The sequence below is a fragment of the Myotis davidii genome, unplaced genomic scaffold (genome assembly GCF_000327345.1).
Source record: "Myotis davidii unplaced genomic scaffold, ASM32734v1 scaffold128, whole genome shotgun sequence".
Taxonomy (NCBI): domain Eukaryota; kingdom Metazoa; phylum Chordata; class Mammalia; order Chiroptera; family Vespertilionidae; genus Myotis; species Myotis davidii.
Genome location: NW_006299719.1, coordinates 4304594 through 4332155, shown reverse-complemented (window position 1 = coordinate 4332155; position 27562 = coordinate 4304594). Strand labels below are relative to the sequence as shown.

Below are 27562 nucleotides of genomic sequence, written 5' to 3'. Positions count from 1 at the left end.
GAGGGGGGGGGGGGGGGGGGAAGGAGCCTTGGAGGGAAAATAATGAGTTTAGCTTTAGACAAACTAAATTTTGAAGTTATCTTGGAGACATACATGATATCCCATTTGAGTAGATAGGTCTCCACTCAGAAGATTTATCTGCGGTACAAATATATACTTTGTGAGAATAGAAGAGATTATTCTGCCAGTTTGTAAAAATGAGAACCACATCAGAGGCAAATCAAGATTAAACAGGTGAGTAGGGAACAGGGAAAGGAGAATAAGATGGAGAGAAAAGAACAACAGACGAAGGTCAATTCATAAGGAAATGAAAATTTTAAGAACTGAGTTATCGATAATAGCAAATACTTCAAAGAAATCTAATAAAGAGAAGGTTGAAACAAGTGTGCTGGTTTTAGCAATGGACTCAAAATGAGCATTATCCAAAACCCCAAACCTATTTCCTTTTCCAAATAACCCAATTTTATCAGTGGAAACTGTCATTCCACTCAAGACAGAATCACTACACTCACCCTTAAATCTTTCCAATTCTTAATTCACTCAACCTATTTAGTAAGTCTTATTATTTCATTCTTGGAAATATAAGTCATAATTTCTCTTTCTTAATTATTCACTACCCCATCTTAGTTAAGAACCTCACCCCCTCTAAACTGTATAACCATAACTTCCCTGCCTCCAATCTCTTCCTTTTGCAATCCATTCTGCATACCAGCTATGTGATCTTGAACATGTCATTTAATATTTGTAAGCCTCAATTTTCTCATGTGTAAAATGAAGATAATTCCTCCCCAATCTAAATCTTCATTGCTCAGTGCCAGTTAAGACACTACTTTTCAATAGTACACGTACAAGGTAACTAAGGTCTCATCAACAGATATGATAGTAGGAAGTTCTAATCTAAGAGATGTTGAGGAAGGAACCATAAGATGTGGTGAATGACAATATGCAGAAATGAAGTGGTGAAAAATAACAACAAAATTTAAAAAGTGACAAAACAAAATGTTGACTAAGAAAATTTTGTAGTACTATCAATGATAGAGATACTAGAAAAGCTTTGTCTTTCCAGCGTCTCTAAAAGCAGGGAAAGGGGCATTCAGGAAATTAAAGGATGAGGATAATGGTGCATATAGTTTTCAATGATGGTTGGGTAGGCAACCCCAACATAGATTTCTGATGTGATGAAAAGAAGGTAATTTTGTACTTTAAGAAGAAAAAGATAAAAGAAAGGCAGTCAAAAAGTGAGGAAAAATAAGAGTGCAGACAGAGAATCAAAGTACAAGTAAAGAGATAGGGATGGTCAGTAACATTTTAAAAGAAGCGATGGTTGTAAGATAATAAATGGCAAAAGGGACAGCGCAGGTTCAACAAATAAGAACTAAGAGAAAATGGAGTTCACCTAACTAGAAGATCATCAGTGAATTATGAGCAAACAGACTCACTGGCTTGATCAAGATGAAAACCAGATGATAATATATAAAATAAAATAAAACTAAAAAACTAGTAATAAAAAAATAAAAGCTTTAGGATTAATCCCAATTATACCTTAAGCCCTTTGAAACAATTACACTGACACTTGGTTCCATAAGAAGACATGTTTTAAAAACCATTTAGAGGAATGCTCACCTCATGGTGTATTCGCTGATAAACTTTTTGTTCATTGTCTAATACTACAAAAGATTCAGAGGGTGCTGCATCCCCATTGAAAATGAAGCTTAAATCCCCTCGTTGGCACTTCATGTCAGTAAAGTCTATGAGAGTAGTGTCAAGCCTGTGAAAGATATGTGGATGAGAAATTCTGACAAATAAATTTCAATAACAATCCATAATAATTAAACCAAACTTTGTTCCTTCTAAACTCAAACCAAGATACTAATACCATATTTCAAAGTCAAATTTAGAGAAAAACACACACAACTGAGTTTAAAGTATCTTATTTTAAAAAAACACACCAAAAGGATATTTAAATATGTTCCATTTTTACTTGTATTTCATTTTTCTGAATATATACTCTAATAAAGATTGTTTCCCCATTGTTGAAATATTTTGCCTTTGTTCCCTACCATTTCCCTTACTGTAACTAATCCATAAAAATAACTTCAGGACAGAAAAAGAAAGCAGCCGAAACCGGTTTGGCTCAGTGGCTAGAACCTCGGCCTGCAGACTGATAGGTCCCGGGTTCAATTCCGGTCAAGGGCATGTACCTGGGTTGTGGGCACTTCCCCAGTGGGGTATGTGCAAGAGGCAGCTGATCGATGTTTCTCTCTCATCGATGTTTCTAACTCTCTGTCTCTCTCTCTTCCTCTCTGTAAAAAATGAATAAAATATATTTTAAAAAAAAGAAAAAGAAAAAGAAAGCAAACCTGTCTAATATTCTTTGATTCCTTTAAGACCATGTTACTGACTCAGCAGAGTAATTAAGAAGGATTAAAAGCAATGGATGTACCACATTTTTGGCCTTTTGCTCTATATCTATGCCCTATCCCTAACCATCAGGTACCAAAACTTGCTCCATCCTTCCACTTGGTAACCCGCTTAACTTATCCCAAAGTCTTTCAGCCTTCTGTTTGACTTCCTAGATTCAATTAGCATTCTCTTTTCCAACATCTCCACAGCTTGAAAATCTTATGAATCATTCCTATGTCAAAAGCTCACAGATTCACTTTAGTGTATTTATTGTGCTCTTTGGTAACCAAGACCTGAGAGTCTACCCCAATGAATTGCTCCCAAATTTCACAAATCACTACTTGCTGAAATTAGGGAGAATACTGAAATGGGAAAGTTCCCAAGTACCCTAAAGTTCTTCAATCTTTGAAGACTTTGTAGATCACATCAGGACCTCTCTAACTGCTCAAAACATAGTCCTTAATCTAAGAAATGGGTTGACACATTTGTTACATGATGGTGATCATGCCCAAGGAAACCCCTTCAAGTCTCTGTGAAAGATCCACTCCAGCTACTGAGTTCTAATGCAATTATAAGAATTCATTACTTTGTAGGCTTTTCAGTTTTCACCCTGAACAAGGCAAAGTGAATGGGCATTCTTGGTTTCCCTAAACAAAAAAGCTGAGAAATGAAACATCTCACATACTGCATCAAAAGAATAACGAGGGTTATTTTTAAAAGTAAAAGTGAACCCTGGCTGGTGTGGCTCAGTGGTTGGGTGTTGTCCTTGCATCAAGAGGTCACTGGTTTGATTCCAGGTCAGGGCACATGCCCAGGTTGTGGGCTCAATCCCCAGTAGGGGGTGTGCAGGAGGCAGCAGATCAATGTTTCTCTCCCTCTCTCAAATCAATAAAAAACTGTGTTTTTTTAAAGTGAAAGTGATCCTATTAATAATTTTACAAGGGTAACAGGGATGAACCAGACCAAATAGGAAAGTTTGATTATCCTATGTGCAAGGAGCTCTGAGCCATATAAAATATACATATTCCCTCAGAATGAAATCAAGAAGAACTAAAAAAAAGCAAGTCACCAACTCCTGTAGGGATGAACCCTGTCTGCTGCTTTATAACTGAATTGTGGCTTCTGGTCTGCTGCCAGTGGCCTGCTATTGCACTACTAGTGCTTGTACTGCTAAACATGTCTTGTTGTTGCTTGTACATATGGCATAAGAGAAAATAATGCTAGTTAAAGGGGCGTATCCCTTCCCTTTATGGCTACTGATAGTATCAAAAAGAAACGGATCAATTTATGTAAGTGCCCTATTTGGACTCTAAGCTTCAGCTATCAGGAAACTCTACACCCCACATAAAAAAACTTTTTAAAAAGGGTGGGTGGCCAGAGCAGTCTCTGCCTCCATTCCATTCCTGCCCATCCTGGATGACAGTGGTAGTGAGTTGCAAGGGGTAAGGGTGAAAATACTGAGAAAGGAGATACAAAGAGAGGCAGAGATAGATTTACGTGGTGATATTTAAGCTCCTAGATGTAGTCACACCTAAAATCAATAACAGTCAATTTTTATTTCATCTGTACTTTTATAATTTGCAATTGAAATAAGGCTACCTAATACATCTTCTGCAATATCCGTGATTTATTATATGGCCTTATAAATATCACACATGCCTCATAATGATAAAATGTATCATGATATTTTAATGAATTAACTATTCCTTCGCTTTAAGCCTATGAACCTAAATATTAATTTTTGACATGTAATGGCTATGAAGAACAAAAAATCTTTATATAAATGCAAAGATTTAAACAGAAAATATTTTTTGATATAAAATCTTGAAAAATGCCAAATAGCACTGAAAAAGGAAATAGAGCCTTCTCTTGAGACAGGAAAAGCCTGAAATGGGGCAAAGTTTGCAATGATCATTTCAGTCAATGGGTACAGATCACCTCAAATTATTAAAATTAATAGTGAAAATATTTTAGTATTCACAATAAAGCTGCTCACACTTTCCTATTTCTACTAAAGTATTCATCTCTTGCCCTAACCGGTTTGGCTGAGTGGATGGAGCATTGGCCTGCGGACTGGAAGGTCCTGGGTTCGATTCCGGTCAAGGGCATGTAACTTGGTTGCGGGCACATCCCCAGTGGGAGATGTGCAGGAGGCAGCTGATCGATGTTTCTTCTCTCTCATCGATGTTTCTGACTCTCTATCACTCTCCCTTCCTCTCTGTAAAAAATCAATAAAATATATTTTTAAAAAAATCAATATTTTTAAAAAGTTTAAATATTAATAAAAAAATAAAGTATTCATCTCTCCTTGACACCAAAGAACATATTTACATGATCAGATGCATGTCATGAGGTATGAGTAAACTTTAAAGATTTCTTTGATATATTTAAAATTCAGCTTTATTTGAAGTGATGTTTTAAAAAACTAAGTCTCATGACATTTAAATTTGAAAGTTTTTATTTAATGTTAACATATTTTTTAAAAGTTAATTCTTGTCATATAAGCAAAAAAACTTTGCCAAACTTCCTAAAATCCAGCCTTTCCATTAATTTGATAAACTTTGTTTAGAAATAAGAGCTTTAGAACCTATCTTTTTTCTCCTTCATCCTCAGCTGCTTGTAAGCCCTAGGTCTGAGTGTCTTACTACATTAAAGCAGCTTCCTCTTAACCTACATTTCTATAGCAATGATTCTCCCTCAGGCTCCTATTTTCATGTCTCCATTTTAACCATTTTGTGGTTTTATTATCTATATTTATTACGTAATATTCATAATAAAATTTACTTCCAAAAGTCATATATAAATGTGATATATTTTTTTAAAAGAGAAAGTTCCTCCTTTTTTGCTATTTCTAAAAATCAAACAAAACTATAACTAACCTTAAAGTATAACACATGGAATAAAATACTATTCTCCCAAATTAGCTACTACCTTTGGCAAGTGCCTATATTAAACATTTTTAAATTGATGAATAATTTTTTATGAATCCATAATATACTGTTAACAATGGGCTGCTGAATTACACCTACATCATTAACAAATCCTCTCCTAGTTTCTCTTGTATATTTTTCTGTAATTTCCAAGGTTTCTATAATTATCATGAACTTAATGTGCAGGAGCACTATCATAATTAGAAACTTCTGAAGAGGTTATTTTTTAAAAAAACAAAAATTTAGAAACTTCTACTTTAATCTAATTCTACTGCTTGAGAATAATTATCCTAGAACTTACTTCCAACTAACGTTATCTCTTCCTCTAAATTCAACATATTACATAATGATTTTATACAGTTAGTTTTTTAAAATTTCTGCCTTGTGACATGGTGGGAACTGACAGGAAGTTGGAGGTCCTGGCTCAGCTACTAATTTGCAAAGTGCTCCTATAAAAATCACTTCACTTTCTCATCTATAAAACAACAGTTTACATGAAATAATATTTAAGACATTTCCAGTTCTAACCTCTTACATATCCAAATTAATATTCTGGATATGTATAAAGATATATATGTAATTTTGTATATGTATATATAATTTATAAATATACTAATATACATATATATGTGTATATATATATGTTGGCATATTCACTAGCATTATATATAACTTCCATATACTTAATTCACAAATATACCTGCATTAATATAAAGCTAAAGATAATAAGGAATGATAAAAGTAAAATTCTGAAATGAGTAAAACAGATTTTCCACATGATCCAATCATCAATCTTAAGTTTTAAAAGGAAACAGAAGAATATTAAATTTAGTTTTAAAAAGTTAACTAGAATAAATGATTGAACAGATGAATGGATTCATGGATGGGTACATTGGGAACAGAAGGGTATAAGAGTAGGAAAAGAAGGACAAGAATTAGGTCTTCTACTTATGTGTCCCTTATTCCTTAAAAAGCCAGGATCAAGGAGATGACCATCTTAAATCTTCTTAGTATTACATCATGTTCTTCACTGTTTGCCTTCTAGATATTCTGTAGTTGAATAAGAATAATACCTTTGTTTTAGTCAAGAGTTGATACCTTTGGTTATCTGTATATAGTATGTCTCAAATGAGATAAAATGTTGTGACTTTATTACAGCATGTTTAAGTTATACTACATCCTAATGTAAGCTATTACTAGAGGGGTAGGGGGAAAGATTCTTCTAAATCTCAATTTTCTATTACTCAGGAAAAAAAATCAAATCACCTTACCTGATATTGATACCTTGTTTGTATATTTTACATGCATCGGAAGGCAGAATTCGGGAAAGTAAAGGCACTATATTTTTTAAAAAGAAGAGGTAAAAATTAATTAGAAGAATAACGTGAACATTTTAGGAATTCATCAAAATTAAAATAATTTCTTTTGAAATAGTATTTTCCCACCTAAAATATACGTAAAGCAATTTTGAGCAACTACAAGTATCTATTATTGAATTGTATTTAATTGTATTTGCTGTATAGCTCACCACATTCCCCACCACGACCCCTGCACACCACCAGTAGCAGAGTTGATATAATGTTCCTGTGGATACATATTGTAGGATATTATTATAGACTAGAGGCCCGGTGCATGAAAATTCATGCACTGGAGGGGGGTGTCCCTCAGTCCAGCCTGCCCCCTCTCACAATCTTGTAGCCCTCAGGGGCGGGAGGCAACCTGCAATCAGGAAAAGGCAATGCCCCCATCATACCTCTGCTGCTGCCACTGCCGGCAGTGCAAGCTCAGCTGGATGTGGTCACCTGAGCCTTGGACAGCCCTGAGCGGCTGGGCAGCCACCATCTGAGGCTTGCCTGTGCCTTGGGCCAGCCCTGGGAGGCTGGGAGGCTGAGGGGATTGTGGGACTCCAGAGGCAGGTGCACGGCAAGGCTCCCCCCCCCACAAAATCTTACCATTTGTGATAGCATAGATGGACCTAGAGGGTATTATGCTATGTGGAAAAAGTCAGTCTAAGAAAGACAAATACCGTATGATTTAATTTACATGTGGAACCTAAAGAACAATATAAACGAACATACAAAACAGAAACAGACAGATACAAGTAACACCACCTGGAACCAAGATGCTAGTATAGGTAAAAGCAAGTATTTGCAGCCTCCCACAACCACATCAAAATTGCAACTAAAATCCTATATAATAAAGAGCTAATATTCTAATTAGACTATGCAAATTGACCGAACAGCAGAATGACCAGTGGGTGGGGGGTGGGGCCAGCGAACAGGTGGCTCCAGACCAGCAATAGTATTTTCCCACCTAAAATATACGTAAAGCAATTTTGAGCAACTACAAGTATCTATTATTGAATTGTATTTAATTGTATTTGCTGTATAGCTCACCACATTCCCCACCACGACCCCTGCACACCACCAGTAGTAGAGTTGATATAATGTTCCTGTGGATACATATTGTAGGATATTATTATAGACTAGAGGCCCGGTGCATGAAAATTCATGCACTGGAGGGGGGGGTCCCTCAGTCCAGCCTGCCCCCTCTCACAATCTTGTAGCCCTCAGGGGCGGGAGGCAACCTGCAATCAGGAAAAGGCAATGCCCCCATCATACCTCTGCTGCTGCCACTGCCGGCAGTGCAAGCCTCGGCCGGCTCTGGTTACCTGAGCCTCAGGCGGCCCTGGACAGCTGGGCAGCCGCCATCTGAGGCTTGCCTACGCCTCGGGCCAGCCCTAGGCAACTGAGCAGCCAACATCCGAGGCTTGCCTGTGCCTCGGGCTGGCCCTGGGCAGCTGAGGGGCTGAGGGAGGGTCTGGCCACACCATACGCCTGCCACCCCTCTTCCCCCAGGGGGCCTGAAAGCACTGGGTGACTCTGGTGGGGTTGTAGGGACTGCGTGCCATCTTTGTGATGGAGTGACAGTCAATTTGCATATCTCCTCTTTACTAGACAGTATGAGAAAACTATGTCCTTTTGGTAACTAAACCCTACTGAATGGGTAACTGGATGGACCTGAATCCTATCTGATCCTTTAAATATAATGTGATTAAATAGTAGAAAATAGCCCGCTGGTGTGGCTCAGTGGTTAAACATCGATCTATAAACCAGAAAGTCACAGTCTGATGCTCTGTCAGGGCACATGCCTGGCATGCCAGTGGGCAGAGGGAGGGGATGGCGATGGCGAGGGGGGCAGCGGCAGCAGTGGCGGGCGATTCGGGGTAGGGTCAGCCACTCGCTGTTCCCAGATTGGCCCGCCGGGGTTGTCTCCCACAGAGGGAGGCCAGACTGCAGCTTAGGCCCACTCCCCGCCAGTTGGATATCCCCTGAGGGCTCCTGGACTGCGAGAGGGCACAGGCCGGGCTGAGGAACGCCCCCTTCCGAGTGCACGAATTTTTGTGCACCAGGCTTCTAGTAAATAGATAGTAGAAAGTAATGTGTATAACAGAAAAAGACATTTTTAAATCTAAATAATTGAATTTAAGTTTGAATCCCAAATATGTGACCTTGGTTACTTAAGCACACTGAACCTCAGTTTCAAAAATCTATAAAATCCTACTGTTTACTTATAGATGTCTATATTCCATATTGCTCACATTCATATCACAGCTATCTTTTGATAGCTTTTTATTAGTTATTATCTGCCATACTTTGGGGAAATAGGAGTTATTGTATGGATGAATAAATCTGTGTATCAGGTTATAATAAACTACCACATACCAAAAAAGAAAAAAATATGAAGTTCAAGATTCCTGAAAGTAAGATCATATCAGATGTGTATGTTAGTGTGTGTGCATGGATACAGATAGGTAGGTAGATAGATAGACAGATATCTTACACATATATGTATATATACGTGTGTGTGTGTGTGTGTGTGTGTGTATATATATATAATTTGAGACAGAGAGGAAGGGAGAGGGATAGATAGAAACATGGATGAGAAACATCATTGATTGGCTGCCTCCTGCACACCCCCTACTGGGGATTGAGCCCACAACCCAGACATGTGCCCGAACGGGAATTGAACCCTGACCTTTTGGTTCCTGGGTCAACACTCAACCACTGAGACACACCAGTGGGCTACAGGTATATTTTTTTAAATTCAGTGTTTAAAATGGGTGCTAAATCAACCTGGGTTAGAAAGAAACAAAAATTTCAGAGAAAATTAAAGACTAGTTTTTTAGTTAGCTTTTTCAGAAGTATCAATATTTTCTAAACACTAAAAGTATACTTAATATATCAATTTCTTTTTAAAATCGTGAGAGGTTATTGAATCTAAAATGATTTCCAGGAATGAAGACTGTTTTCTAGACATTTTACTATACAAAAATAAGAAAAGTTTACTGCCCAAAGAGAATGGAATACCAACTAACAGTTACCCTAATCAAAGTATATAAGAAATCATTTTCTGATAAAAAAAAAATCCCTTATACGAAACAATAGAAGTTGAGAAAAGCAATAGTAGTGTAAATTTATGTCAATGGTCAAAGCTCTTCTTTCATGCTCATTAATTGAAATCCAGTTTTCCTTCCTCAAGTATTTGATGAAGCATGAAAAAAATGATCAGAAGATAGCATTCGAAATTAATTTAACCTAATCTACTACATTTTTTTGAAATTGTATGGAAACCTACAAAAACAAAATTTAGAAAAATCAGAAAAGGAGGAAGAAATGAATGCAAAGAGAAAATAAAATGCTTAGAAGTAATTTTTCATAAGCACAATTTCAAAAATTATTTCATAAATAAATCTCAAGAAAAAAATCTAACGCAGAAAATAAGAAAATCACTTAAATATAAAACAAGAATGATGGAATATACTTGTAGTAATTGAAAATGTTTATGAAGAGCATTTAAAGATGTTAAATATGTTTATATAAAATAAAAAATCAGGATATGCAAAAAAGAAGCTTGGTTCTTTGGGAGAGTGGTAAAACAACTACAAAACAAAAGGAAAGAGGGAATAGTATCAACAAAAAAGAATACTGCTATGCAATGAATTCTAAAAATAGAGCAATTTATATTTTCCCAATTCTGTGATGACTTTTTCCCTTTCCCGTGTAAACTGAACAATTATACTCTCTATATTTTAAGTTAACTCAGTATAATCTGAGAGTCTAACATGCCATTCCAAAGGCAGCATAATTTACTGAACTGAAAAATGAAGAGTCTCTAAATTTAAGTTTTGGTTTTGCTATCACTTACTTCCTGATTTTAATTAGCATCTCTAAGCCTAATGTTTTCCATTCATAATATGCAAATAACAACCCCAAATATATAGGGTAGAATGAATATTCTGTAGATAATGAGATAAAGAAACTTTTTAAATTATCAGTTTTCCTGTTGAAACATGTTATATGCATAATCCTAATTTTGAAGTAGTGATTATGATACCGTAAATTATTTAACATTTTACAATATATAGGGCTTCCTTCAAAAGCATGATTACATTTCATTTACAACAAAACAAAAATTTGCAAAAGATGGGGCAATTATTATCCCTACTTTAACCAAGTCTGAGGCTATTTTCAGCCAAACACTGAATATGACAGCACAGGAAAGAGTAGAGTTTGTATGCTCCACTTCCTTTAAATTAAACTTAATCCTGGGATCTCAGTATTTCTTAGATTCCCCCTAACTTCTGGGTTGCCCTCCCCCCTTTTTTAGGGGTTTTGACAAGGAGAAGAAAGATGCCTGAACTCTAGAATAAAGTTTGATAATCGAATCTAATAATAAAAATTATCCAGTGTTTTTAAATCCAAAGTGTCTAAGCTAAATCTAGTCAATGAGTTTTAGTTTTTAGAATTAACATATGCCATCTAACCATCAGGAGCTTGGTTTGACACGAAATCAGAAAAATCCTTTCTCAGCAACAAATAGATGTGCTGACTTTTTTGTGTCAAAGTCAAGTTCTCAAAAAACCCCAACACTTTCAACAAGTACCTCAGGGGTTGCATCATGAATTTGATTATGCAACATTTATAATGTGTTTGTAACTATGGATGCATGTACACTTTCAGGAGTGATTACATCCATTTCTATTTCTTTATATAACTGAACTGTCACTTTCAAAATATTTTAAAACATTTTGCTCAGCAAGATAAATGGACTATTTTAGAATTTAAACCACTAATATTACTAAGAGAATCAGTTAAAGAACCATTATACTCAAGGGACACCCTTATTTTAAGATCACCAAGGAAGATAGGGTCTCAGTAAAATGTTAAAAAACATAGTGAAAAAAATGTATTTTGACTTTAGACGAATTTGACTTGGAGCTCTTTTATTATTCAAAGCCACTACAAACCTCTTTTCTTCTCAGTGGTCTAGTACACCAGGGCTTCTGGATGATATATAAAGCAAAAAGGCAAGGTAGGTCTATCAGAGTAACAAAATCATGTGTGATTTTGATGAAGCCAAAACTAGCCTGATCGGGTAGAATTGTAACAATTTTAGAAATAACTAATTTTATTTGGGAATTAAAACTTTACATTTAGAGATGAAAAACATTAGGAAAACCTTAATCATCCATGCTGTAAAGTATTATGCAGCTGTTAAAATAAATGAATCACTTCCTCATGAATATGGTAGGACGCCTGTGATATATTAAATAAGAATGACAAATTGTATAATCATATAATAGTATAATTCCATTAAAAAAAAAGAATGCTCAGGCCCAGCTGGTGTGGGTCAGTGGTTGCGTGTTGACCTATGAACCAGGAGGTCACGGTTCCATTCGGGTCACAGTACATGCCCAGTTTGTGGGCTCCATATCCAGTGGGGGATGTGTAGGAGGCCACTGATAAATAATTCTTTCTTATTGATATTTCTATCTCTCTTCCTCTCCCTCTCTCTCTGAAATCAATAAAAATATATTTTTATAAAAAGAATGCTAAGCATATATTTGTGCACCCACACTCACACATTTGTAAACATTAAAAAAAGATTTTGAAACGTTAGTATGAAACGTTAACAGTGATTTCCATATTTGTCAATATCTTACTTTTATAATTACTTTATGATTTATTTTTACAATTATTTTTGGGGTAAGTATCATAGAGCATTCAAATATCTTTATATCATAAAATTAATTCAGATGCTTTAAAAAATGTAAGCATATTTACACACACATTACATTTGTTTAAAACTTTTAAACAAAATTTAGTTGTTTTGGCAGTTTAGTTAGTTAAGGTCACTAGGATCAAGCACCCTATTTAAACAATAGGGAAAAGAGAAACTTACTAAGGTAAAATAAATGACTGAAAAATATCTTGGAATTAAGGTCTTTTATAAATAATAGAAACAGTGTGCAACCAAACAGTATGTTAAGGTAGTGGCTATAACCCTGCCGGTATGGTTCAGTGGATAGAGCATCGGCCTGCAGACTGAAGTGTCCCTATTCTAGTCAAGGGCACAAGCCAGATTGCGGGCTTGATCCCCAGTAGGGGGCGTGCAAGAGGCAGTCAATCAATGATTCTCTCTCATCACTGATGTTTCAGTCTTCCTCTCCCTTCCTCTCTGAAGTCAATAAAAATATATTTAAAATGAAAAAAAGACAGTAGCTATAAAGTATAGAGGAAAAGTGGCCAAAATGATTCAAAGTTGATCAAATATCCAAAATCAAATGTTAACCAAATTCTGCACATTCAGGGATCCAAGTACTATATCAAACTTCCTTTAATTCAGTAATCTAATAATCTCATAATTGTTCTCTCTTCCTCTGAACATTCCTTAAAGTACTATAATATTTAAACCTGCATTTCATTGTTTAAAAATGTAAGACATTTTTAATCTTAAAATAAAAATTATAAAAGTTACTAATCAGGTTGAGATAATGAAATACCACTTCAATGCTTTACAAACAACCACTTCAGTTTATTACATTCAACATAATGGAAAATATTAATTTTCCTGGGGCAAGTATCAAATTTGTTATGTTAACAAGTATATACAATAGTTATTTTTTACATTTGCAATTCTGCGTGTGTACATATGTTATAGTAAAACATAGCACACTCTTACCCCAGCTTTGAAAATCCCAGTGAAGTTCTAGATAAAAGTCACCTAGCTAGAAAATGAAATATGAATAATTACTGAATGCACCTTAGTTAATAGTTCTTATATCTACTTAACATTTTGCTTTTTAAAAATCTGTTATCAGTTAAGATCTATAGACAAAAATAGAAAATTTCAATGTTTAGATTAGAGAAAAAGAAAATAATGTCCATTATTTAAAATAAAACATTACAATAGCACACATTTATCTACAAAGGAAAATATGCACCACTATAGATTTTATAATATTTTAATTACATAGGAAAATATCTGAAACTGATAGACATTTAAATTTGCATAAGTAAATATTCCTTTTCTCAGCATAACTAAAATAACAATAAGTATTATTGTAAAAATAGTTAATAACTTTAGAAGTGTATAAAAAATGATTTCCAAAATGATTATTTATATAGCCTCATAATGGTCTAAAAAAACAACCCATTAAAATAGAAACTTTTATCTCTGCAAAGTAATAACACAAAGGTTTATTAAATCTGAAATAATATGTCACCAAATGAGAACTACAGAGTAAAATTTTATTTCACAAATTAAAAACTAAATATCCAAAGACTATAACTGTTAAAGAAACTATTATAATCAAATATTCTAAAAAATATATATATATTTATATATCTTCAGAGCTCAAAAAAAAAGGCATACCTAAGAAAAGACATAATCATCATCACAGGTCTATCTTTCTTCCACAGTTCTTTTAGCCATCAAAAATACAGAAGAAAACATCAGAAAATAAACCTCTCTTTCTATGCCAGGACTCCCAGCTCTTACCATCAAGAGGTAGGGCACAAAAAGAATTATACAAGGAAAATGCAAACTGCTCTTGCTAGAAGCAGGGGCTGCAGCTCTTAGAAATCTTTTAATCCAAAGGACAAAGAAAAATTATTGCCATTAACTATGACCTACCTCCTTTTTTCTTAGAGCTCTCATCTAAGAAAGCAGTAATTCTTTATTTACTTTCCTAGTTTAAAGTGAATGGTGGTTCCCATTAAGAGTACATTTATACATCATAATCAGAGTATTTTGTTATGTTATTATTGCTTAACTTAAGCAGGATTTTTACCATTTCTTGACCCTTAATAATTAGTGAGAAATTAGACTATATTTTAAAAAATGCTTAAAATCACACTTACAATTATTCTTTGAATGCAAAATCAGCAAAGAAATACAGCCTACCTCTTTCAGGGCTTTTAATAATCGAGGTCGTTTTTCTTCAACACTTTCCCTGGATTGCTGTTTAAGCTTCCTTAAAAGAGCAGTAACTAAAATTTAAATTTAAAAAAAAATTAATTTAAAATAGATTTCACCATACTAAAAAATTTTATTTCACAAATAAAATGTTATTTCACTGACTTTTATACAGATATATTGAGAGATGTAGTTAGTAAATAAGTTTAGTAAGGCTGTTATTATTCACACTAGTTTGTTTCCCTGGTTTTAAATTATCTATATGAATTTACCTGACTGAGCCAAGATTTACCAATCTCAATCAGATGATGCAATGTCCTGTTGTAACACTGATCTAAAAGATCTCAAAGTTAGCAGATCTCAAAAATCCCATTGGATACCACTTTTCTAAAAACGTAAGTATCTACAATTGTTACCAGGTACTGTATATCTTCAAATTTTCACTAGAGGTTGTATTTTCACATAATACTAATACAGAAATGAGTCCTATTCTATCTTTAACAATAACTTCTGAATCTAATAAAACCTGAAGACCTCCTTAGTATTTTCTCTAATAGTTAAGAGACTCAAATGTAAACACTGTATTAAAGTACAAACCCCAGCTTTACTACTTACTAGCTATGTATAAACCTGGACAAATTAGAAAATTTTCCCAAACTTAAGTTTCTTTTTTTTCATTTGTCAAAAAAGAATAAAGTAAAATCTACTATATAGTTACTGTTAAGCCTCAATATAAATTGCTTACTCACTGTGTCTACAATTAAGTAAATATGATTTTTATTTATTAGAATGATGGTCTAAAACTGACTAGCAAAAATCAGTTAACATTTACTGAAATAAGGGAAAACACTAGACTTGAATGAATTAAGGCTAGCAAAATAAGAAGATGGAAAAGTGTGCATTGAGATTAAAAAATATATACATCAATACGTAATTTCTCCTCCTGGTCCTGACATTTTTTTCATATACGAATATATGTATGTAAAAATACTATTTTTTCTATTTTACAATATGCAGTCTTATAAACTATTTCAAGCCTATATGGAATACAGACAAAAACAAAAGGTTAAAAAAAGAGAATGCCCTAGCTGGTTTGGCCCAGTAGGTAGAGCACTGGCCCGCAGACTGAAGGGTCCTGGGTTTGATTCTGGTCAAGGGCATGTGCCCTGGTTGCAGGCTCATTTCCCAACCCTGGTCAGGAGCCTGTGGGAATCAATCAATGTGTCTCTCTAACATTGATGTTTCTCTCTCCCTCCCTTCCACTCTCTCTAAAAAACAATGGAAAAATATCCTCGGGTCAGGATTTAAAAATTAAAAAAAACGAAAGAAACAGAGAGAATGGCAGTGAAAGATTGAACCAGATTTGTTTTGTCCACATAGGCCAAATTAGGAAAAGGCCAAGGAATAATTCTGAAGAACAGTAAAGTTTATTCTTACTTTTAACCATAGGTCTAACAATAATTCCAATATATTTTAAAAAGCCAAAAAGCAAAGAACAATGTTTAAATTACTAAAGATCTTTCAGAACAGTAAAAAAGGCTGAGACTAGAAGCCAAAGAACATAAGACCTGATCTCATTTATAAACTGGCTGTGTTACATATATTTTTAACACAGTAAAAAAAACTCCAAAGCAAAAATAAACAAACTAGCTCTGTGACCTAGGTCAATAATTCCCAAATACAAGTCTACATTTCAGTGACCAATTGTTCAAGTTTCCAGTGATATGCAGCAAAATGAAAAAATTGGAAACTAGGATGGTTTTAATTTATAGATTACATATTATTTTAATTCAAGAACTATTCTTGCTATTATTTTTGGCTTTAAAAATGTCTTTTAATAAAATGATCACAGAAGAAAGCAGTTATCTTTTTTTTAAAAATATATTTTTATTGATTTCAGAGAAGAAGAAAGGGGGGGAGGGAGAGGAAGGGGAGAAGAGAGAGAGAGAGAGAGAGAGAGAGAGAGAGGAGAGAATCATTGATCGGCTGCCCCCTAATGGAGATCGAGCCCTCAACCCAGGCATGTGCCCTAGACCAGGAATTGAACTTTGATCTCCTGGTTCATAGGTCACTCAACCACTGAGCCACGCAGGCTCAGTGAAGTTATTTTTTTTTTAAAGTTCTTATACACTAAAATAAAAATGTTAGCTATTCTGCATCAATCCTCAAATATTTTTCTGGTCTGTGAAATCCAAATAGTCTAGAACCAATGACCTAGATAATCATTAAGATTCTTTACAGATTCAAATTGATATGAATCTGGTTAACCTTCATGTTTGTTACAATTTAACTCTAATATCAGAGATACATTACCCAAATGTAGTAGCCTTTCTTCCTCACTATAAGCTCAAATACTTTAATAAATCTTTATTCAACCTCTCTTGCCTTCAAATTGAAATGGGCCTCTGTTGAATGTAAATAATAAAAAGAATTCAATTCCTAGGCTGAAAAGGTATCTTCTTAATGTACTAGTAAAGCAGAAGCCATATTTTTTCAACTGAACATATTGAAACTGACTGAAGAAGGCATTCAATAAATAACACAAAATGACCAAACATTATTAAAAAGGCAGTGACAATATATAGCACAGTGATATGTGCAAAAAGAGATTCTTGTTCTATGAGACTTCACATTTAAAAGAGAATCACATCAACTCAAACTTTCTTATGGAAGCAGAAACATTCAGAATGCAATTATACAAAATTACTACTATGTTTTGGGGGTTTCAGTATTTGTACTTCCATATTTTAAAAGTCTTACGCAAATGGTATCAGATAAAATTCATACTCAAATAAAATTAGCTTTAGAGTATTTAGATGGTATTAGATAGAATTCATACTCAAATGAATTTATATTCCAATAAACTACAATTAATTTAACTTTCTCTTGCATTCTTCTCCCAGTATTTTCAAGTTTTCCATTTATTGTTCCTAAAGCTTCTAGAACTATGCTTTATTGCTCCAAGTATTACTTAAATCTATACCTTCTGCCCTCCACTTCCTTCTACACTCCAGTCTAATTATTTCCCACTTCTTACTTGGAGAGTTCTTCCTGGATGTGCCACACATAACTCAAACTGACCAAGCTTAACACCTAATTATTTAAATCCCATATTGCTCTTCCTTCAAAATTCTATACATCAATTAATCAATGAGATCACCATTAATACATGATAGAGATCTTGGAGTTACTCATAATACTTCTATCACTATCCAGGAGATAATCAACCATTGTCAATTCTTTCATTTAATTATCTTTCTAATCTATCCCTTACTTCTCTAAACACAGTATCTCTTCTTTAAGACAAGATTACCACATTTGATCTAAAGATTTTTTTCTCTAAAAACCTATTGTCTCCCACTCAATCAAAAAGTCTTAGGTTTTATCTAATAATCTCAAACCCTGCTTTGAAGTCTTCTGGAGCTCCAGCCCTGATTGCTGGCTACAGAAGACTTCCCCAGTGGGGGGCATGCAGGAGGCAGCCAATAAATAATTCTCCCTCATCACTGATGTTTCTCTCTCTCTCTCCCTCTGCCTTCCTCTCTGAAATCAATAAAATTATTTTTTTAAAATATCACTGTACAGAAATCACTTTTATAACATTCTTAACTAATATGTGCCTCAATTTTTACATTAAAATTTATTACTATATGTCCAATAATTTATTTTCTTAGAAAACTGTTTATTGGTCTTCCCATAAATTATGAATTACTAAAGAGTAGAAACCATGTCTTTATTCTCTACATCTTACTATATACACATGTTTTATAGTAAGGACTCAATAAATATTCACTAATGCTGAATAAGAGAATCTTTGAAAGTCACTTAAGCCTCAAGGTGGGTCAGAAATCCAGGAGCCCACCTCATTTACTCTCCACTCTGCTAATCATTTAGAAATATCAGAACCCTTTCTGGGTAACTCAGCTGGTTAGAATGTCATCTGATATACCAAGGTGTGGGTTTGATCTCTGGTCAAGGCACATACAAGAATCAATCAATTAATGCATAAATAAGTAGAAAAACAAATCGATATTTCTTTCTCTTTTTCTCCCCCCAAAAAATCAACAAAAATTTTTAAAAAACATATCAGATCAAAGTTTATTCAGACCAACTGCTATAACTTTTAATTTATTCTCACTTTCTTAGAGCTGTATATTTTTATCCTTTTCCTAAAATAATTCTAGGGTTAGTACAGTTTCTTGCTCTCATAAGGGTCCCTTGATATTTGTCCAGAAAGGACAACTCTCAATGAATAACTTACATATACATATACATGTACATAGTAGTATAGTTGTTAAAATATCATAATTTTGTCTCACATTAAATCTTAAGCCCAAATCTAACTTCACCATTAAAAGTTGTCCAAGGTGTTCAGAAACTCCACAGATAGAATATGTGGATTACTTGTAAAGCTAAAACATAAGAAAAGACCCATAAGAGCCCAAAACTTAGCATCAAAAATAAAATTAAAACCAAATAACAACTCAGTAGCGTTCAACATTATGCTTTTTTAAAAATAAAACTGCCAGATTTTTTTATAGTTCCTTCTATAAAGCTAGACTGAAGTGAATATTTTCAGCCTCAAAGTCTAAAAGAAAGATAATATCACCATTCAATATTACCATTCAATATTTTATAAAATATTCAACTATTGAGATATATTTGACAAAAATAAGACCTGTATATGAAACTGGGGAGAAAAAAAAAGGTGTAGGAGGAGGGAGAGTGGTATAACTGAACAGTCTATAAATTGTGAAAAATATATCTGATATCTTTTGGAAATTCTCTGAAGACTAAAACAGACACATTTGTTCCTTGCTTTTAGTAATTAAAACAGATACATAACTGATACTGATACACCGATTATTCTCAGTTCCAATTAATCTTCAAAAAATTAAGCAGTTGTCAGAAAGGACAGTCAAGTCTCAATGTTTTTATTTTTATTTTTTTCTCAATATTTTTAAAAAGTCCTTCAATCTAAATTATATAAAGCCCTGACCGGAATTTCCCAATGGTTAGAACATCAGCCCATGCATTGAAGGGTCTTGGGTTCAATTCCCAGTCAAGGCCACATACCTTACTTGCAGGTTGGATCCCTGCCTTGGTTGGGATGTGTGCAGGAGGCAACCAATTGATGTGTCTCTCTCACATCGATGTTCATCTCTCTCCTCTATTTTTCTCTCTCTCCCCTTCCCCTTCTACTCTCTCTGAAAATCAATGGAAAAAATATCCTCAGGTGAGGATTAAAAAATAAAAAAGTAAATGATAAAAAACAACAATAGGGCAGGATGCTATTAAAAAGAGAAAAAAACATACTTTTAAACATAATTCCTCAGTTATTTTTTTATGTATGATGCAATGTTCAAGTTCCTAATAATCCATATATAAGCTTATAAATAACTGCACACTTTTCAGAGCATGGAAAGTTATGCTAAATGGAAAATATTTCAAATGCATCACTTCATATTTTTAGACTATATAACAACTGTAATTGATATTGCTTACTCATCTGTCTATCTCCATAGCTGATGGCTTCCGCCAGTGGGCTCCATCCCTGAGCATTTTTCACTTTTACTGGAGCATTGTGAGCCAAAAGTAAATGGGCACATTCTGAAACATAAAGAGGTAATAATATCAAACATCATGTAATTTTTAGAAGCTCAATATAAAAATCATGTAAAAATTCAAGAAACCAAATTAATAGAAAACAAATCCATAAAATACTGCATTATGGAGAATTAAACATTTAATTCCTATGGATCACCCAGTCAGTGTGCCTCAGTGGTTGAGCATCTACCTGTGAACCAGGAGGTTGCAGCTCCATTTCTGGTCAGGGCACATGGCCAGATTGCGGGTTCAATCCCCAGTGGGGAGAGTGTAGGAGGCAGTCATTCAATGATTCTCTCATCACTGATGTTTCTATCTCTCTCTCCCTCTGATTTCCTCTTTGAAATCAATAAAAATACTTTAAAAATAATAATAATTATTATTATTTCTATGTATCTTAACCAGGTTATTTCAGATCCTCAGATTCATGAAGTATCAGTTCTAAAAATAAATTGGATCTCTGCAATGGAAGAATTATGTCTCTTAGTAATTGTTCTCAAGAGTATTTTGAAAATGTTTTCTACTCTAAAAGATAACCCAAGAACCTCAAGAGTAATTTACATCAAACAAAAAAGATTTGATTGTAATATCAAATGAGAAGCTCATTATTTCATCTCTTAAACAAGTAAACAGACTTAGTGGCATTAATAGTGAGATACTAGACATTATGTGTATCCTAAAGTAATGCAATATAATAAAGTTTATAGAGCTCCTTGGACCCCTTCCCAGAGCCCCAGTGCCCCTTTTCCTGACTCCCTCCCCTCATCTCTCCAAACCCTCTCCACTTCCCAGGCTCCTCTCCTGACCCAAAAGCAAAAAAAAAAAAAGTTCATAACATCACCTATGCAGCATGCTTTCCAGAAATGTTTAACCTGAATCTAATTAAGCCTCTATAGTTCATTTTCAATTTACAGGAGAAACTGAAAACAAAGAAAAAGTTAAATAATATCATGAGAAAATAGGTAAACCCAAGATGGGGGGACATTCTACGAATTAGCTGGGCAAGACTTCTAACAGGTACACAGGAGCAAGAAAAAGCTGGGCAAATTTTTCTAGATTAAGATAAAGAGACATATCAACCAAATGCAATGAGTAAACCTTGAACGTGCCTTGGTTTGATATAAAACATCTATAAAAAACATTTTTTAAACTGAAAAAATAAAATCTGAATTAGATATCAGATATTCAATAATATTATTAATTTTCTTAGGTGTGATAACGATAACATGGTATGAAGGAGAATGACTTAGAGATGCATGCTGAAGTAGTTGTGGTAAAATGTCATTATGTCCACATCTAATTTTTAAATGGTACAGCAACAGTAATACATATAACCTGCTAAGATAAAAAGGTAATGTAAATATGATAAAATATTAACAATTACTGAACCTCGATGGAGAGTACTTGAATGTTCGTTGTGATAATCTCTCACATATATTTGAAAGTTTTCAGGAATGTAAAAATAATTTTAAAGGAATAAACTTAAGCTATCCCAATGTGGAATGTCCACATTGTACTGCTAAATGAAAATGCAGAACTATATATTATGATCCCAATTTTTAAAAATTACATATATGAGTGTGTATTTAGACACATACACACATATTTGTATATAATTTGTATATAATAGTAAGCATGGAAAAAAGTATACAATAATATCCAGCAGGTTAACATGGCTTACCATGTTAACTGGGAGGAGGGGGTTAATAAAGAGAGAAAATGATAAACAAGATAAAAAGAATTTTTAAAAATAAATAAATAAAAAGGACCCTCTCCTCAAGAAACCTAACATAGGGTTTTACATAAATGTGTATATGTGTGCACATACAAAGAAGTTGGGGAAACACAAACATGAATAGATATCTACAGACTTGTAAAAATATTTCGTGATAAACATTTGAATGAAAAGAAAAACATGGCAAAGTACTATATGTAGTGATTTAACTTCAGTAAAAGTAAACTAAGCCTCTGTGTTATAAGTAGTAAGATGTGCAAGGATACACATTAGGTTATTAATGTTAATATCATCAGAAAACAAGTAGGAGATACGTTTTTATACAAGTTGGGGGGCAAAAGTAGATTTATAGTTGTTTGTATGAAAAAAAAAAACATGCAGGTTATGATTATTACAACAGCTTTATTAACTTCTGTGTTTCACATGCTCACAACTATAAACGTACTTTTGCCCACCCCTGTGCATCTTTGTTCTGCATTATTTCAATTGTTTCAATAAGAATGTATTAATAACTTCAAAATCATTAAAGAAAAAATTTTTTAATTTAAAAATAATAAGCAAGATGCACATCAGTGTCTAAAGCAAATATCCCAATTGTGGAAACTAAGGTACAGGATTAGCATGATTTAAATGCTAGGTATTATCAACTATGTTTTCTAATATACTACAAAACCTGCTGAATTTGGTGCCCTTTACTCACCAGTTATAACTCAACTGACATAGAAATGAGCAACTAAGGAAAAGTCAGATAACCATAGTTATGTCAATGATCTATGACATTCTCATACATTTAAAAAAAACAGGATCAGTCAAATGCCTTCTCTCTGTATTTTAAAAATGAATAATAAGAAAACAAGGTAGTTATCAACCAGGCACAAAGGCTTAAAGAGTACATGAATATGGCACAAAGAAGTTAAAACTTAAGTAATGTGGGCAAAATGAAATCATGAGAAACAGAAATCACATATAAATAAGCAAAAACTATAAAGGTGGTAAATACAAAGAGAGTAGAATAGGACAGTTGGAAACAAAACAGAAAATCCAGAGAGATCCTTATGAAAGTTAGAATAATCCTAGAATTATTTCAGGGAGAAAATTTTTAAATTGCATATCCAAAAAAGACTGAGAATGAATTAAAAGTTGCAGCAACGGGCCTGAAGAATACATCTCTGATGTCTAACAAAAAGGATAAGAATTAAAGATTAGTTTTCCATTTCATCTCCTAAAGATTCTTAAAATCTTCCTTAAGTATAATCCATTTTAATTAAAATCCATAATTCAAAATCAAGGCCAACATGATCAATGAATCCAGAAATTCAGAAAAATCAGACCTCAAAGGTGAAAAAATAAGGTTATTCAGTAGGTTAAGATGAGCAAGAGAAATAAATAAAAGTGTAGAAGTCATATGATAGTCCTCTCTCTAACTCAATCAATAAATACAATTTGAATGAACTAGGAATTTATATTGTGCTTACAAAGAAGTATACAAACAGAAAGTGCCCCTCAACAATGAAATCACAAAAGGTATAGTATAGCTCTAAAGAAGATAGAGAACAGAGTAGCACAAACTGAACACTAGTATGTAAAATTAACTTACAGTAACCAATGGACACAGACACTGGGGGCTTGCCCAGGGTGAGAATGGCTGGGGGGAGGAGGGTGTTAATTGGGGGAAAAGGAGATATATGTAAAACTTTAGACAATAAAAGAAGAAAAAAAATAAAATAAATTAACTTACAGAATTAAGTACAAGGTAGATGTTTTAACTTCTACTACACATTTCTATTTGACTCTTGTGCAACCAAATATAAAAAAATATTAAAGGACATAGTTTTTTTATAAAGTAAAAAAAAAAAAAGAGCATAAAAGTGGAAAAATAGCCCTAGCTAGTTTGGCTCAATGGATAGAGCATCAGCTTGCAGAATGAAGGGTCCCGGGCTCAATTCCGGTCAAGGTTACATACCTCGGTTGCAGGCTCCCGGCCCTAGGTGGGGGCATACAGGAGGTAACCAATCGATGTGATGTGTCTCTTTCACATCAGTGTTTCTCTCTGTCTCTCCCTCTCCCTTTCACCCTCTAAAAATCAATGGAAAAAATATCCTTGGGTGAGGATTTTAAAAAACAAAAGTGGAAAAATATAAATGGACAAAAGTAAATTGGTCAGTATATTACTGAAAAGGACTCAGAAAGAGCAAATACCAACATTATTTGCAGATCATGAATCATCAGTTTCCCAAAATACCTTCCACAGAATTATAGTGTCTACTAATGAAAAAAAGCAAACATCAAATAACTATAAGGAACAATGACTCCAATCCAACATTTTCCCCAATAACCCAGAGATGCAACAACTCATGATATGCATTCCCCACAATGCATATCAAAGTTCTAAGAAGGTCCATAATAAAGAAAACTGCTTAATGCTTATTAATCCACTATCTTCCAAATTGATAAGACCTGGAGACACTATTTTCCTCAAAATACTTAGCAATATCCCAGGAAACCAATGTTCTGTGAACTACATTTTGTACAGGCTGATATAAACCTATGATGAAGCATAACAATACCTCCACCTAACATTTAGAACACTTAGGCCTGGGATGGTAAATATGCTTCATTTCACATTCAAATCCTGGTAAATTCATACTTGCATTAAAGTACAAAATTTAGAACAGTAATCAGTCTTGGCATCTCATTAACTACGTCTGCCATGAAAACTGGAGGAAGACATGATGTTAGCTAACTTTGATATAGATCATATCTTTTTTTAATGGTTCTCAGTAAAAAGAGATCAAGGCAGTTCAGCATAATAGGAATCCAAGCTCTACAGCCCGATACTCCATGTTCAGTAAAATCCTGCAACTTTACTCTGGAAAAGTTGCTTAACTTCTCAGAGCTAAGTTTTTTTAAATCTGTAAAATGGGGCTAATAACAGTATTTTCCTCATATGGTTATGTTAAACAAGTAAATATGTGTAAAGAACTAAAAAAGAGCACCTACCATATTGTAAATGATGAACATATTTGTTATTTTCTAAAGTTCTGTTCCAATGCCCTTTGGGAAAAAGTGCAAGTGTTTACTGGTCAAATTTAGCCAACTATATCTGATTCATGTTCACCAATGTTGCTATACTAGAGATGACTAGAGATGGCCTTCCCTACCTACATACCTGCTAAACTAAACATTCTTCCTCTGTATTTCTGATTCTCTCTCCCACCCACAATGCTCATCCCAAGCCAGGTAGATGGAGATAGTTTCACAAAAGTAAACACGAATCCCAATTATAAGTCATGAGCATGCCAGTCGTTCATTACTGTGGCTTGGCTTGAGATGAACAAAACCCATCGAACATTTTGCTCAGAAATTCAGGTACCTAAGAAACAAAACTACTTAGTGGTGAATACTGAAACCAGAAAGTCATGATTATCTTGGATACTAGAACAGTTATTTTAGGTCATGTTCAATTTCCGCAAACATTGAAAAATAAATCAGGAAAAGGCAGATTTTTACATATATATACCCACACTGAGTATATATATACCCACCAGATTATTATGACCACCTGATGTTTGTAGGCAAATTAGCTATAATTTCCCACTGAAGTTGCTAGAGGGCCAGACCATTATAAATAGGGAAGCAGGTTGTTACCATGACAGTAGAAGTGATTTTTTTCTGAAGATATGGGTAAACAACGCGATTGAACAGCCTTTGAACGTGGGACATATTTGAACTGAGTGGCCAGATTATGACGACCACCTGACGTTTGTAGGCAAATTAGCCATACACTACATCGTATGGAATATGGAAGCCGAAGGCCTGTTCGAACACCTTTGCTGTCTGCAGTTACCAAGATAAAAACGTCTCCAATTTGCACAGGAACACAAGGATTGGACAGTCGAGCATTGGAAAAGTCATGTGGTCCGTTGAATCATGTTTCCAGTTGCATCATGCAGATGGCAGAGTGAGAATTTGGTGGAAACAGCATGAAAGCATGCACCCCACATGCATGTGCACAACCCTTCAAGCTGGTGGGGGCAGTGTTATGGTTTAGGGCATGTTTTCTTGGCATGATTTGGCCCTTTAATTCGTGCAGAACAACGTCTGAATAGTACAACATACCTAAGTATCTTTGCTGATCAAGTTCATCCTATCATGATGGCGTATCCCAATGGAGATGGCTTCTTCCAATAAGACAATGAGCCATGTCACGATGCTCGTATTATGAAAGAGTGCTTTCAAGAACATGAGGGAGACTTTGCCTTGATTAGGTGAAGAAAAACTTTAAAGAGTAATATATACACTGAGTGGCCAGATTATTATGACCTCCCCATTAGTACAATGAAGTGAATTAGTTATGCAAATAATAATAATAATAATAATAATAATAATAAACCCTTGAGAGTATTTGCTTAGGAAGTTTTCAATATTCAGTATTTTTGCAAGTGTCAATGAAGTACTGATGGGGTAGTCATAATAATCTGGCCACTCAGTATATGTGTGTGTGTGTGTGTGTGTGTGTGTGTGTGTGTATGTGTATACATATCTCTATATATAAAATAGAAAAATATACCAATTAACTGGGACGCAATAACGAGTCGACCAAACAGGAGGAGATTATGCAAGCAGGGTCGGGGGCAGGGTGGCATAGTCCTCCACGAACCTGTGCTCGGGGAGGGCCTGATCAGCAGCAGCTGTGGCTGCTTCAAGGGCTGGAGAGTGAGGCAGGGGCGGACTGGCGACTCGAGGGTGGGCGGCGCCACGCAATTTCAAATCACACGCTGTGCTCCTAGTATGTATAATAGCATATATACCACAAGAAATAGGCCGATGACGGATGGATGGATGAAGGAAGAGAGGTAAGGAGGGAGGGAGAAAGGAAGGAAGGTAAGAAGGAAGGAAGGAGAATGGATGATTCTTCAAACTGCCTTGGTAATGCTTTTCCTGAGATGTAGCCAGTGCCCATATCTTAAGTTTCTAAAATATGTAGCCTCTTCATGAATCTCTAGAAGTTAATCAAGTTAGTCTGTTACTTCCAGAAAGAAAAAAAAGCAGTGTAACTAAATTAAAAAAATAAAGATTTGAGTCACCAATTTACACAGAATTTAAATCAAAATTAAGTTACCCTGCATATCATATGCTTCATTGAAGCATATGAACTTAAAAACCAAACTAGCAAAAGAATTCTGTGTGTTTTTTTCAAAGCAAGTTCTAGTAACACCCCTGGGATCAGCACCTATTGAGATCAAATGTTTATACCAACTACATTACACTATCTACACTAATAAAAGGCAAACATGCAATTTGATCGTACCTTCTCTATGCCTTAAGCCACGCCCACCAGCCAATCAGAGTGACTATATCCAAATTAGCCCAACCAAGATGGCGGCCGGCAGCCACAGAGCTGGAGGAAGCCAAGCTTCCTGCCTGCCGAGACGGCTCTGAGCTCCACTCAAAGCAATGAAGTTTCAATTATAGAAGGTAAATAAACCCCAGATACCTGCTTTCAGCTGGCCATGGCCATGGAGCTGGAGCAAGCAGGAGGCTTCCCTCCCGCCTGCCCTGGCAGGCTCTGAGCTCCTCTCAAGGCTACAAAGTTTCAATTATAGAAGGTAAATAAATCCCAGAA

At 34.6% G+C, this 27562-nt stretch overlaps 1 protein-coding gene across 1 annotated transcript in view; it reads right to left on the bottom strand.

Moving 5' to 3' along the window:
- The window catches only part of ANKRD13C (ankyrin repeat domain 13C), a 46456-nt gene that overhangs the window by 1934 nt on the left and 16960 nt on the right, over positions 1–27562 (bottom strand). Inside the window, exons 3-7 of the mRNA XM_006775925.2 lie at positions 20100–20204; positions 14583–14668; positions 13359–13404; positions 6605–6671; positions 1624–1768 (exon numbers count right to left, since the gene is read on the bottom strand). Coding sequence (XP_006775988.2) covers positions 1624–1768; positions 6605–6671; positions 13359–13404; positions 14583–14668; positions 20100–20204 — 449 coding nt within the window. The remainder of the gene's footprint in view (positions 1–1623; positions 1769–6604; positions 6672–13358; positions 13405–14582; positions 14669–20099; positions 20205–27562) is intronic.